At 36.7% G+C, this 14,571-nt stretch overlaps 2 protein-coding genes across 3 annotated transcripts; one reads left to right on the top strand and one right to left on the bottom strand.

The window, feature by feature from the left end:
- Positions 1-3,526: 3,526 nt before the first annotated feature.
- LOC125212109 (receptor-like protein kinase FERONIA) lies at positions 3,527-6,331 on the top strand. Its single transcript, XM_048112166.1, has one exon. It carries the CDS (start codon positions 3,550-3,552, stop codon positions 6,142-6,144), a length of 2,595 nt encoding a protein of 864 aa, XP_047968123.1. The 5' UTR covers positions 3,527-3,549; the 3' UTR covers positions 6,145-6,331.
- A 6,578-nt stretch (positions 6,332-12,909) lies between these two features.
- LOC125212280 (growth-regulating factor 8-like) lies at positions 12,910-14,571 on the bottom strand. Of its 2 annotated transcripts, none has more exons than XM_048112397.1 (5): positions 14,412-14,571; positions 14,214-14,342; positions 13,934-14,089; positions 13,604-13,850; positions 12,910-13,487 (listed from the first exon to the last, which is right to left on the bottom strand). In XM_048112397.1, the coding sequence occupies exons 1-5, from the start codon at positions 14,506-14,508 to the stop codon at positions 13,043-13,045; spliced, it is 1,074 nt and encodes a 357-aa protein (XP_047968354.1). In that variant the 5' UTR covers positions 14,509-14,571; the 3' UTR covers positions 12,910-13,042. The 2 variants fall into 2 exon arrangements, with proteins under 2 accessions (XP_047968354.1, XP_047968355.1); XM_048112398.1 differs by having other exon boundaries at positions 14,214-14,333; positions 14,412-14,570.

The following is a 14,571-nucleotide window of genomic DNA, read 5'->3' on the forward strand; positions in this document are numbered from 1 at the left end:
GGATTTTGCACTGTTTTAAGGCCATTATTTGGTCCGTTTTTGTTATCAAAATCACTCTACATGTCCATTATTTGCATATTCTATACATTTTGGTATTTTGACGTGTTTTGTGAGAAATGTGCATATTTGAGCCGAAAAGGGGAGTAAAAACGCATAGTCTGGAAATCTGGAGTCGGACGGCGACCAGCCCGGACCGCCTTGAAGTTATACGGCGACCGCCGGCGCCAGGCGGTCGAGCTATGTGGCGGCCCGTCTCGGAAATTTACGCTAGGAGAAGAGTCTCGCCCGGCGACCGCCGGAGGACATGTGGCGGTCCGCCACCGAAGGGTCGAGTCTCTGGACTCCAACGCGGCGACCGCCCGGCCAAGGTGCGGCGGCCCGCCGGAGAAAGGCGGCGAATCCGACCAGCCCTAGATTTGATCCAAGATTTACCAAATTTTGAAGATCTTTTCCTTTTATGATGAGGAATAATCTTCCCCTATAAATAGGACCTCAAGCTTCATCAAAAAAGAGTTTTTTTTCCGACACACAACAAGAACACATTCATAGAGATCAAAAGCTAGAGTACTTCAATTGTGCAAGGAGTTGAAGAAGGATTTCAAGAACATCAAGAACGACAAGGATTCAACCTACGGGTTTTATTTGCTTTAGTTTTATGTTCAAATTGCTTTCCCTTCAATCTATGTTTTTAGTTTATTCAGTCATGTGTAACTAAACTTATAGGATTCTAGGGATGTGTTAGTAGCAACTTTGGTTATACAATTCCGTTTTCTATTTAATATCCGTTTTGTTTTTACTTTGTTTCTTCCCTAAGTTAATCATGATGCTTCATAATTGAGTGACACAATTATGTATGATTCAATACAACTTGCTTCATAACTGTGACAGAGTTCTAGCGAGTTAGATCCACTTAGTAGATACTACAGTTAGCTTCCTTTAAAACGGCACTGTTAATTGAGAGTGAGGACTTTTCAAGGGTCTTAGGAGCTTTTTGGAGTTACGTGTTAGGATTGACAACCCTAATGTTAGTAATCAACGTTTGTATCGCATGAGCATAAGCTAGGTGACTCGTCCTTTCAAAGTATTAACTGTGCTAGGGTATTGTAGTTTGGAATTTGTATAACCATAAAAGTGAACGCACATCCCTGGAATTCCCCTTATCTCTATACTTTTCTCTCCGTGATTTGCTTGTTTTTAGTTGTTTACTGTTTTTAATATTTACTGTTTTCAAAAAGTTTCCAATAATTCTTGTTTCTCCAGATAGTAATTGAGTTCTAGTAGAAGATAGACACTTTGTGTACATCTTCCCCGTGTTCGATACCCGGTACTAACCTTTTGCTATACTATACCTACTCTGTATACTTGCAGGTATTTATAGTGCAAATAAAAAGGCCATCAAGTCCGTCCCTATAAAGTATGAACATTCTAATTTGAAAACACTTTTCTCTGTAATGAGGTGTGACTCATTTTCCACTAACTCTTTTACTTTACCAATTATGAATTAAAACCCGTGTCGAACCAAATGTAAATATTTTTTAGGAACGAAGAGAGTAATAAATAGTTAAAGTAGATATATAGTAAATTAAAAATGAGAATAATGTAAAACATTGTCTTAACTACATTATTCTTAATTATACATCTACTTTAACTATTTATTATAATATTTTTTTAAAATGAGTGAAAAAAAATAACTTTTAACTTTCTTGAGATAGAGAGAGTATTAGTATTTACTTGGAAGTAACAATAAGAAATTTAGTATATATGAAGTAATTATTTTTTTAATTTAGAAGTTGAAATTATTTAAACATTAAAATAATTGAAAGAGAATGACTTTATTATTTCATTTGATAACATTAAAAAGTTAAGTATATTAGTTGTTTCTATATCTTGGAATTTTAAAAAAGTATCCAATAGTACTAAAATAATTTTTATGTGAATGAGATGATTATTTTATTCAATGATGATACTAAGAAATTAAGTGGAATGAAAAAATATCCTCGTTCTAGTTATGGGAAGAAAAAATTGTGTACCTAGTGTATATTATCTATACGATATATTACGAAGATATAGTAAATGAGTAAATGCTGACTATGGAAAACTTAATATCTCATAAATGATTATAGAAGGGTATATAATTATGTACTAATACTTTGAATTAACTAATCATCATAAATTTATTGTAAACATAAAATATCTAAAATGTTATATACTATAATTTTTTTATTTATTATTATATTAATAATAGTTGCATTTCATGTATCAATTTATATTGTTTTGATGATGGTAATTACTTTCTCATTACCATCATCATATTTTCATACTGCATATAAACATGTAGTCAGTCCCAAAATTAATAATCTATCCGTCAGCCAGTACTAAGCGGAAGTTGATCCACGCGGATTTTAAGAAATATAATATAGAGTATGAATTGAAAAAGTTAGTCAAATGTGAGTAAGCACAAGTTGATCCACGCGGATTTTAAGAAATATAATATATAGCGTGGATTGAAAAAGTTAGTAAAATATGAGTTATATTTTTTATTTTAGTTTTATACTCCCTTAGTCTGAGTTTAAGTGAACATTTCTAATTCGACACAAAATTTTCTGTAGTGTTGTTTTGTGAGTAAAGTAGAGAGAATAAAGTAATAAAGAAGGAAAAAAAAGTAGATAGGTGATGTTTCTGTAAATGTGTCATTTACAGTGTGACATTCCAAAAAGAAAAAATATGTCACTTATAGTGGGAAGGAGAAAGTAATAAAGTGTGAGTGATATACAGGTTCCATACAAGTATTAACAGACGGAACAAAAAAAAAATAGTACTCCCTCCGTCCTCCATAATTTGTCACCATTTGATCCGGCAGGGTTTTAAGAAATGTAATAGAATGTGAATTGAAAAAGTTAGTGGCATGTGGGTCCTACTTTTATTACTCCATATTGTATCCAGTATTCCATTTTAGTCCATCCCACATAATTTTACTCATTTCACTTTTACCATTTTTGGTAGCGGACCCTATATTCACCTAACTCATTCCTACTCACATTTTATTATAAAATCAATACTTTAAAAGTAGGACCCACATCCCACCAACTTTTTCAACTTACTTTCTATTATATTTTTTAAAACTCGTGTCAAGTCAAACTGTGTAAAATTATGTGGGACGGAGGGAGTAGTTTTATAATAAAATGTGAGTGAGAATGAGTTAGTGGAATATGAGGTCCACTACCACAAATGGTAAAGATAAAAGGCGATAAATTTTTAGGAACGGACGAAAAAGGAAATATGTGACAAATTTTCAGGGACGGAGAGAGTAACAAGGAATGGCGGGCGAACGGAGGAAGTAGGGTAATTATTTTCAATTTTTCTAAGATCACTCTCTATAGCACCAGTAACATCTTGGTGGGCCACGCTAAGGTTATCGAATAGCGCTGTTTCAGTCAATGCCATTGACTAGTTCCAAGTATTCGGCTCCACTTTTTCTCTTATACAATTCCTATACATTAGAGAAGATAAATGCCCAACATTCTAAACAAGCTCATCCTTACTATAACGATGATGTCCCGCGTTCTTTACTTGTTCATCCTCATCTCTATTTATTCAACAATCCAAATTACCGGCGCCTCCACAGCTGCATACAACGCCACAGAACTAATCCTCCTAAGCTGTGGCGCATCAACCGTCACAAACGACACCAGCCACCGGAGTTGGGACAGCGATGAAGCTTCAAAATACATGCCGTCAAACGCTACCTCCATATCTTCAGCTTCTGATGCTTCCACTATGGAACCTTCGGTTTTTGCATTCCCTTACAAGACTGCTCGTATTTTCCACTCCCCTTTCACGTACACTTTTCCCCTCACCAGAGGCCAAAAATTCCTTCGCCTTTACTGGTACCCCAACGTTTATTCCGACGTCGACACTCGTCAATCTTTATTCTCTGTCAAAACAAATTCCTTCACCCTGTTTAGTAACTTCAGTGCTTTCCTTTATTCCAAGAATTTAAGCCAATCTTCTTTTATGATGGAATTCATCGTTAACATTGGAGCAACTCTAAGACTGGATTTGACCTTCACCCCCAATCCAGAATCTTCTGCTTTTGTAAACGGAATTGAAATTGTTTCCATGCCTGATAAACTCTACCTTTCGGAAGAAGGCGTGGAAATCAAATATGTGGATCGATCGTTTTATCTTGACAGCAACACTGCTTTGGAAAATCTGTACAGGCTGGATGTGGGCGGCGCCATTACTATTGCGATAGAAGAAGATAGTGGGCCCACTCGCGGCATGTTTCGGAGATGGAGTCCTGATGATGACTACGTAGTCTATGGTGATAGGGGGTACAAGCGGAACAAAGAGGAACCTGTGATCAACTACACCAGCAAAACTCCTCCCTATACTGCGCCGCCTCAAGTATACATATCTGCTAGAACAATGACCAACATCAGCTTAAGTTTAGAGTGGGGTTTTCCGGTTGATTCTGGATTCTACTATCTGCTCCGCTTCCACTTTTGTGATTTTGTGTTCCGTAAGGCAGACGACTTATCGTTCTCAATAAAAATCAATAATCAGACTGCTGATATTGATGTTGATGTCATCTCCTCGGCCGGCGGCCCTAATATTCCCATCTTCAGAGATTACATAACATGGATTCCTGATGATGGAAATCGTGGAAAGCAAGACTTGCGGCTATCTTTGGTGCCTTACATTAAGCCAGGAACAGGATATCGTAGCTCTTTGCTAAATGGTTTGGAAATTTTCAAACTCAATGATACGAAAGGAAGTTTTGCAGCATCCAATCCTGAACTCAAGATCGAGTCTCCCCCAGGGTCAGTAGCGGGGAACACGCTGCCGAAGAAGAAAGCCCGTGTTGTAACTTACACTATGGTGGGGAGTATTATCGGCGTAGTTGTCGTGGTTGCAGCTATGATTTTTCTGATTCTCCGGCGTCAGTGGAAAGTGAAGAACTCGGCCACGAGCGTCACCAAGTCAAAGTGGTTTCCACTTTCCACATCTACTGTAAGAACTAGCAGGTCAGGCGTCTCCCTGCCTTCAGATATATGCAGATACTTCTCCATCGACGAGATCAAAACAGCCACTCGCAACTTCGACGACAATTTCGTCATCGGCAAGGGAGGCTTCGGCAACGTCTACAAAGGCCTCATCGACAACGCAGCCACCACCGTCGCAATCAAAAGGCTCAACTCCACCTCCAGACAAGGCGCTCGCGAGTTCCTCACCGAGATCGAAATGCTCTCCAGGCTTCGCCACCTCCACTTGGTCTCCCTCATCGGCTACTGTGACGACGACGGCGAGATGATCCTGGTATACGACTACATGACCCACGGCACCCTCCGAGACCACATCTACAACTCCGACAACTCGCCCCTAAGGTGGAAGCAGCGCCTCCAAATCTGCGTTGGCGCAGCCACGGGACTGTACTACCTCCACACCGGGGCCAAGCGCTCCATCATCCACCGCGACGTCAAGTCTACCAACATCCTTCTGGATGGGAAATGGGTGGCCAAGGTGTCTGACTTCGGCCTCTCCAAAGTGGGCCCAGCCGCAGGTAGTCAAGCACACGTCAGCACAGTCGTCAAAGGCAGCTTGGGCTATGTCGACCCGGAGTACTACCGCACGCAGCAGCTAACGTTGAAATCTGATGTGTACTCGTTCGGGGTGGTGTTGTTCGAAATGTTATGCGCGAGGCCACCGATAATGCCAACCTTGCCAAGGGAGCAAGCTAATTTAGCAGAGTGGGCCAAATTTTGCTACAAGAACGGAACACTTGATCAGATTATCGATTCCAATCTCAAGGGTCAGATTGCGCCTGAATGCTTGACCAATTTTGCCGAAATAGGTGTAGCATGCCTTAGTGAGAAGGGGATTGATCGGCCATCGATGAATGACATTGTTTGGAAACTGGAGTTTGCATTACAGCTTCAAGTGTCGGCAGAGGACAGAGGTGAAGGCATGGACGATGGGTTTACGGCCTTTAGCCCCTCGCTGCCGTTGCTCGGTATTGGTGCATCTACCACGACGGACGGAGACACGTTTTCTAGATCAAAGAGCAGCGAGTTCTCGAGCAGCAGTGAAAAACTCAAGTCTGCAGATGCTTTCTCTGAAATCATGAACCCCTCAGGCCGTTGAGGTCGTAATTTTCTGTTTTTCACCGTTGTATTTTTATTTTACTTTAATCTCATTCACTGTGCTAGGATAAAAAGATTATATTGTGATGATGTAGTTACCAATCATGTGTCCTACACAAAGATGTCTCCGGTTTATTCATTGCCCCTCATGAAAGGCAATAATATATATGCTATTGAAATTTTCTGCAGTAATGCTGACAAACGAAAACAAAGAATATCTCAATGAACGATCGACGATAGTTTGAGAGTCCCTGCTAATGAAAAAACAAACACATTGACTGGAAAATAATGCAATTGGGTCAAGTGCTAACGTGACATCCCTAATCCGAAACATGCATCATTTTGCATATTGAATATTATATATATTATATTTATATAACATGTTACTAATCAAATGAGTACTTTTAATTATGTATAAACTAATATTTGTGTAATATATTCCATGTAATTTGTGATGGAAATACTATTTTTTTTTTTACGGACAAATCGCTCAAAAAGCAAAAGTGAATGTTCTAGAGTTTAAATGGAGTACAAAAGATGACACCATAGATTGTGACCTTTATGCAATGCGATATGGGAACGAAGGTCACCGACTGGAAATGTGATCATACAAACAACAATCAAAGTCTTTGCAGTTTCTTCGTGCCAAATATTGTACAACAATGCTGTATAACAACGACAATAGGGCCTTCGACTGTGTATTGAGAATTGCCTCACAACTGTTCGAGGAGGAGAGAAAGAGAGGACCGATAGATGTGGAGAAGATTGTTGCGGAGTACAAGAAACCATAAACAATGAATGAATTAACTCTTGGCTTTTTTGAACATGAATGAAATCTTGGTTGTGTGAATGAACTCAATACTGAAACATGTAGTTTTCTTTTGGTGTAGACAACGTGGGTGACTTAATTTGATTGACTTTTTTTTTCTGTAGTTGTTTTGATTTCAGTTAGTTATAAAATACTTGCATGCTTGAGATTAAATATAGGTAAAGAATGTGTCTCAACATTATACAAAATATTGTTATTAGGTGCTCCCACGATAAATGGTAACCTAATTCTCCACATTTTTTACAAAGCGCAATGATTTTTTCCTTTAAAACCCTTTCTCCTTGCGGACCCAAATGGCTTTTAGAATCATTTTTCCGAACCTTTAGATTGGGTCCCCTAAAACTCATATAGGGGTTATTTTTTAATCCCGATAAAAAATAAAATTATTCTCATCAAAAACACTAATTTTGAAATGGAATGCAACATGAGAAAAATAATAAAAAATTTTAAAAATAATTAATCCCAATCGTTTCTTTAAACTACAAGGAACAAAAATTATTAAAATAACATGTAAACTACAATATCACCATGGTAACAACTCCCAATATTAATGAAAAATTTTTTAAAAAAATTGTGCAAAAACCCCAAAACCCAAAAATAAAAAAAGAAATTTATGAAATGGGAAAAAAGAAGAAAAAAAGGTTCCAAAATCAAAGTGAATCGGTTCGAATATATGCGGTCAATATACGATATATGGATTGCAATATACGACTTTTAAAACAAGATGAAAAACAAAATTTTTGCCAAAAATTACAAAAAAACGAAACATGGTATTGCCATAAAACCCCAATTATGTGCATAATTCCTTAAATCTCGAAAAAAAAACAATCCCAACCAAAAACTTCGTAAACCAAAAAATCACAAACTCCCCAAAAACCCGAAATTTGAAAAAAAATTTCCCCCAAATCATTAAAAACAATAAAACCCGAATATGACAAATCAACAAACAATCTGAATCGAAAATTGAAAACCCCAAAAAAAGCTCCCCTTGGAAAAAACATCCAGATCAAAGTTGATACCCGATTCACCCATAATAAAACGATTTGGTGAAGGGTTTCGAATAGCACAAAAAGCGATTGGACAAGTGTTGTAATTGCGAAAAATCAGCTGATTATGGAGGAATAAAAAATTTAGATTAATTGAGCCGGTGGTGATATTGATAGCTTCGAATTAAGATAAATTAAAATTTGGATTGAAAATGTATTTTATTTGGAGCTAGATTTGCGGGATGAGAACCCAAAATCGAGATTGTTGGGTGATTTTGGGAAAAAACCCTGAAATTTGGGTTGAGAATGATAAGAAAATTTTGGGGGTGATAAATTTAGGCGTGAATGTGTGAAGATGAATTAGAAAAGAAAATTCCTATTATCCCTTACCTTTTAATTTGATTAAAAAAAAATAAATGGAACATGGCGCTTTGCCGTCCGATTTTCCCGGAAACTTTTGGGGCCCCAATGGTGGTATGGTGTTTATTAAGGTCCATTGCCCCCTTAGTGTCCCAAATTTTTTTCTTAATATCGACCATTAGATTGATGGAATGGAAAGATTTTGATTAAAAGTGTTGGGTTTGCGTTGCATTATTTGATATGGGTTTTGAAAAGGGGTATCACTAAAAAACACATCCCAATTTCCCCATTTACGGGCTGGGGGCCGCTAATTAAACGGGATTTTTGGGGGAAAACTGGTTCCCCCTTCTCTCTCTCTCTGTAATTGAGTGAATGTTGTATTTATTCGTGCATTGTTTGATGCAATGTTTACATTATTGTAGGAATTGTTGTGCATTTTATTTTGTTTGAAGCTACATAAATAAATCAGTTGGATAAAAAGCCTATAAATGAGTGAATGTTGTTATCATTTGTGCATTATTTGCATTTATTTGTTTAGTATTATAGGGGGTTGTTTTAACAAATTTTTGCATTATTTGCATTATTTATATTATTTGTTTTGTACATTTATGGATTGGTATACATTCTGGTTTCTGGTTGTGTGACAGGTATATTATTTCGTGCATCATTTGACGGAATGTATACATTATTTTAAAATGTTTTGTGCATTATGTTCTTGATGGAAGCTACATCCATCTGTTTGATATCGTGCCTATAAATGAGTGAATTTTGTATTCATTTGTGAATTATTTGCTGTCATTTGTACATTATAGTAGGGAGTGGTGTACAAAAGTTTTTTAGGGTTTTAATTTTCATTTGTGAATTATTTGCTACTATATGTACATTATTGTAGGAAGTGGTGTAAATTATGATTTTAGATTTAATACGAATGCTTCTGATTTTAAAAAGGTCAATGGTTGAGAGAATGTAATATTCATCAATGCATTATTTGATCAACTTTGCACATTATATAGTTAGTGTTGTGCATTAATGCGATACATTACTGATTTTTGGACAGCAGCGAAGCAGCCAAGTTTGGATATTGACGAAGTAGTGGATGATGTTCTTCCACTTGCAATTGCGCAAAAATTCAGGGAGATATTGGTTGTACATTAAAGGGTCGAGGCTAGTACCTCTCATGAAGATGCAGACAAGAGGAAGCCGAGTAATGGATTTTATTTACTCAATAATGGACGATTTATGTCCGGTAATGTATATGTTTCTGAGATGTTGTTCTTCCGATTTTATGAGTAGTTTTAACTTATAAACATAATATGAAAAATATTTCAATGTAATGAATTTTATTTACTCAGTAATGGACGATTTGTGTCTTGTAATGTATATGTTTATGAGACGTTTTTGTTGTGATTTTATGAGTAGTTTTAACTGATAAACATAACGTATAAATATTTCAGTATAATGGATTTTATTTACCCAATAATGGACGATTTGTACATTATTCACTAATCTGTGCACATTATTGTTGGGATTTGTATCCCCTTGCACAGCGGAAGACTTGTACAAAACAAATAATTCAGATACAGATCTATTTGACCGATTATGCAATTAATCAATTCACATGTTAAACAGATAATTGCATGCTAGAACGCAAATAATTCATGCTTAGAAAATATAAATCCTAAACATGATTTCTACGGTTTCGGGTTACCGATTTTGATTCTCCAAAGAATCGACGATTGCTTGTGCCTTCTCCACGATGATCTTCAATACTAGACCACGGATCTTCTGACTGGTTTACGAACTGTATCTCGATATCAGGGTGGGCTGATCTTATTAAAATACTAGGACTCGAATAAAGAAGACAGAAAATTCCTCACGGAGGAGGAGCTGAAAATCTCACGGAGGAGAAATTCATAGAAAAAATCGTTCCTCTCTCATATATGGAGTTGACGCTATTTTTCATCTTTTGGAAAAGTGATTTCTGTCTTATTCATTCTCCTGTTTATATTTAGTTCATATTGGGCCCAGTCAGGGATCTATGGAAGGTTATGGATATGGGCTCCCCCAATTAGCTTTTTACTAATTAAATTGAACTCACAATTTAATACAAGCTTATATTGGAATATTACGAGCAGCCACTACAGAAGTAATATTGCACTCCCCATCCAAATCCGAAATTACAAGTAATCCGGGTTTCCGTTATTTATATTATTTATTTCCCGCGCTGAAGATATAAATGTCCATTAATTAATTAATGTCTACCAATAACTCATAATATCTCATGCCGGTTAATAAATGTGTTGACGGTAATCAATAACTCCTAATATCTCGTGTCGGCTAATAAATATGTTATCTTAGCCCGGATGGAGAGAGTGCTAAAATAAAGACATTGAAAATATATCTATACATATACTCTCTTAGTCTTATTTTAAGCGCAGCCTTTCTAATTCGGCACGAAATTTAATATAATATTTTGTGAGTAAAGTGTAGACATCAGCTAAAATATTACTCCCTCCGTCTCAAGATAAGTGAGCATAAACTTTTCGACACGGGATTTAAGGAAATAGGATTTTGTTAGTAAAGTGGAAAGTGAATAAAGTAAGAGAGTTAATAAAATAGAGAAAAAAAAGTTAAAGAGAGAAAACCAAAAAAAGAAATGACTCACTCATCTTGGACGTTCCGAAAAGGAATGTGAGTCATTTATCTAGGGACAGAGGGAGTATAAAGAAATCGGCTAAACTTTGTCTTTATAAAGGTATGGGCTTTATAACTTATTCACTGGATAGATCGTAGATGTGCATAGCATATATAAAGAAAGCTAATTATAAACACAAAGTTTTACATTAACATTTTACTGAGCCCCGTTTAGGGGTGGGTCGATACGATATATCGTATCGAAAATATTGATATGAAAGAATTTCATATCATTATCGTATCGAAAGTTTCGATATATCGGATTTCGATATATCGAACTTTCGATATGGATAATATCAATATCGTTATTGTATCGATATTTCGATATATCGTAAGATCGATACGATATATCGAAATATCGTTATCGTATCGAATACCTGTATATCGAAAAATATAATTTCAAAACTGAAAAATAACACAAAAATTAATAAAACTTCAACACAATAAAATAAATAGTGTTCTTATTAGGGTTTCATATATATTTTTTCTAAATATATGAATGAATTAAATGGATTTGTATATATTTATAATTTTAAACTTCAATATATATTGAATTTCAATATGTTTCGATATATATCGATATAAAACGATATATCGCGATATAAGGAAATTCATATCGTTATCGTATCGAAAACTTACGATACGATACCGTATCGTATCGAAAATTACGATATATCGAAAATTCGATAATTTTTCGATATTTTTCAATACGATACGAGTGATATATCATTTTTTCGGTATTTTTCCCCAGCCCTAGCCCCATTTCAATACTATACGACTAAATTTCTTTTGGAATAAAATAAAAATTACTGTCTGCAGTTAAGAATATCATTTCTTTGTGGCATATAGGTTTAAGAAATGTTAAGAAAAGTAGGTGAAAAAAAATTAGTGGAATAGAGATCTCACTTATAGTATATATAGAAATGTGAATGGAATGAGTTAGTAGAAGATTATGAGATCCTATTACTATTTATGAAAAAAGTGAATTGGAACTCTTATTCATGAACAGATTAAAATGGAAAAACGAGACTCTCTTTTGTGAGAGAGTATTTCGAAAAGAAGGCCCTTGAGTAAATCGTGACAATAAGTGGTATACTACTGTATATTGTTAATGGGCTTCATAAATTTTATATTTCATGGGCTTATTATATCTTCAATATAATGGGCTTTTATACAAATGAAACAGTAGAAATCATTCATTGTTGAATTTGGTTCGGCAACAAGGCCTGAATTACACATAATTTAAAATCATAAAGTAGTAAACTCGGAATATCTTTATTCTTTATTAAGGGAAAATTGTACGTTTCAAACATACACAAACTTTCTTAGTCTTACTCCTCCTATATTTCCTCAAATAATGTAGAGCAAATTTTTTACTTGAACCTACAAATGGATATTGAAAAGATAAATGAAACTTAATTAAAAATGTAACAGTTGATCCCATAAAAATGAATCATCCAAACCAATAAAATTCGCTTAACCATAATCCAAACCCAATAAAGAGAAGGTTTCTTAATGAATTGGTGTGGAATGGGACTAATTAATAGTAATATGCAAATGTTGAGTAGAAACTCGCTTATCCATAAATCCAAAACAATAAAATTTTACTCCACATAACATGACATGACACCAATCTCAGGATATATTTATCCTTTTCATCTGACCTCCACATAACATGACACGATACCAATCTCACACCACGTAGCATTAGTACTTAGTATTTTTCTTTGTCTCGTCGTAACTTAACATGTCTACCAATTTGGAAACAAATGAATATAGAAATAATTAATTAAACAAGTTACAATCCTATCTCCCTATCTGATCCTTGTTTAGAATTTAGGCATGTTAGAATAATAAAAGATGGAGTAATTAAAAAGATTAGGTGAGAAAGTCGAGGTAGAGAAAAGAAGAATTAAACGATGGAGTAGCAGTTATGAAAAGTAAATGAGCTTTAATGAAGAAGACAGAAGCAAAAAAGCAAAATCAGAGGCCATTTACGTTCTTGCCTCAACTTCGTCCTTGACTTTGGCTCAGCCAATGAAATTGAGTGCATGGCTGCCATCTTCGCTGCTGCTATTAGTATTGCTGTTGTTGCTATACCCATAACTACGAGGAGATGTCAAATTGGAAGTCGTACTAGCGTTTCCAAGGCACAGCGCCTCTCCCAGCGGCCCACCCGAATTCATCCACGCCCACTGATTCTTCACCATCATTCCAATCCCTAAATCCCCCTTTTCATTGCACATCGACAGGCTCAGCGACGGCGGCTGATTGCGGCTGATTGCCTCCTCCTTATTGCTGCTGATTGCGTCGATGAACAGCCTCGTCGTCTGAGCCGTGGCGCTCTCATCGGAAAATTGCGGGCGATAGACAGACGCGTTGTTGTTGTTGTTGTTGTTGTCATTCTTATTATACTCCCATTGCTGCTGCTTTGACGGGTCGCTGTTGCCACCTCTCATTAACCACTCGATGCATCTGCACAACATGTCAAATACTTGTATATTAATGTGCATACTAACAAAACTTGGAAGATTTGAAACACACGTGGTGGGGTGATTGATTAAATTGGAGAGGTGAGAGTTGAGAGCGACCTGGACTGGTCATATGGGAATTGAGAAGTGGATCTTGGAGATGGCAGAGCAGAGGGTTTGTGGGGTGAGATTTCCACATGCTTTCTTGAACGGGGCCGGTTTTTGTGGGCGTGGCGCTCGCAGTACTTTTGTTCGGGCGCCACGTCTCTTGAGCACCTCCATTTCTTCCCATCTGTCCTCTTGCACCTCCATGGCTCTGGATCCGACCCGTTTGCTGAATACCTCAATTCCACACCACCCGATGATGCTACAACCATGCACTACCTATTAATTCTAATTCAATTCATACAAGCACATATATATGCAGAGAAAGAGAAAGATTGTAATTACTGTTGCATTGGGAGGGAGTTGAGGAGGATAAGAGGAGCTGAGGGGGAACAGGGATGGAGGCCATTATGTACTTGTGTATCATTTTCTGCCTCTCCAATTCTTGAAGCTGTGCGCTCGTGAAAAGGGCCTTTCCACACACAGGCATCATGCCTCCTCCTGCCAATAATCAAAATCATTATTACACTTTACACAACACAAAAGAGTAAAGATCATTTCTTTTCCCACTCAAGAAAACCAAAAAAAAAGGAACAAATGAAATTCCAGAGAGAGAGAGAGAGACCGTAAGCTCTGGAAGCAGCAGCGTTGTCGAGAGACCTTTGGAGAAGCGCGCCATTAGAGAGGTCATAGAAATGCGGCGGGTTGCTAGAGCCGTTGAGAAACTGCCCAACACCACCACCACCTGTGTCACCTGCGTCGTCACAGCGGGTAACATTAGCAGAAAAAATCTATGAGAAGCGGAAAGGGGAAGAAATCTTACAGGAATTGGGGGGCAGCTGCATCTTCAGACCCAAACCAACTTCACAATCTAAGGGTGGAGAAGATGGGAATGATTTTCTGTCGTCTCCATTCCTCATTAATAAAAAGCGATAGAAGTGAGAAGAAGAAATAAGGGAGAGAGGGAAGGGGGCATGTGGTGG

Source organism: Salvia hispanica, chromosome 3 (assembly GCF_023119035.1).
Source record: "Salvia hispanica cultivar TCC Black 2014 chromosome 3, UniMelb_Shisp_WGS_1.0, whole genome shotgun sequence".
In the NCBI taxonomy this organism is placed as follows: Eukaryota; Viridiplantae; Streptophyta; class Magnoliopsida; order Lamiales; family Lamiaceae; genus Salvia; species Salvia hispanica.

Coding starts and splice junctions, on each gene's coding strand:
- LOC125212280 (XM_048112397.1), bottom strand. CDS start 14,508: ATGAGGAATGGAGACGACAGAAAATCATTCCCATCTTCTCCACCCTTA. Junction 14,343..14,411: donor GCAGCTGCCCCCCAATTCCT/GTAAGATTTCTT, acceptor GTGACGACGCAG/GTGACACAGGTGGTGGTGGT. Junction 13,488..13,603: donor TTCCCATATGACCAGTCCAG/GTCGCTCTCAAC, acceptor CATGTTGTGCAG/ATGCATCGAGTGGTTAATGA.
- LOC125212109 (XM_048112166.1), top strand. CDS start 3,550: ATGATGTCCCGCGTTCTTTACTTGTTCATCCTCATCTCTATTTATTCA.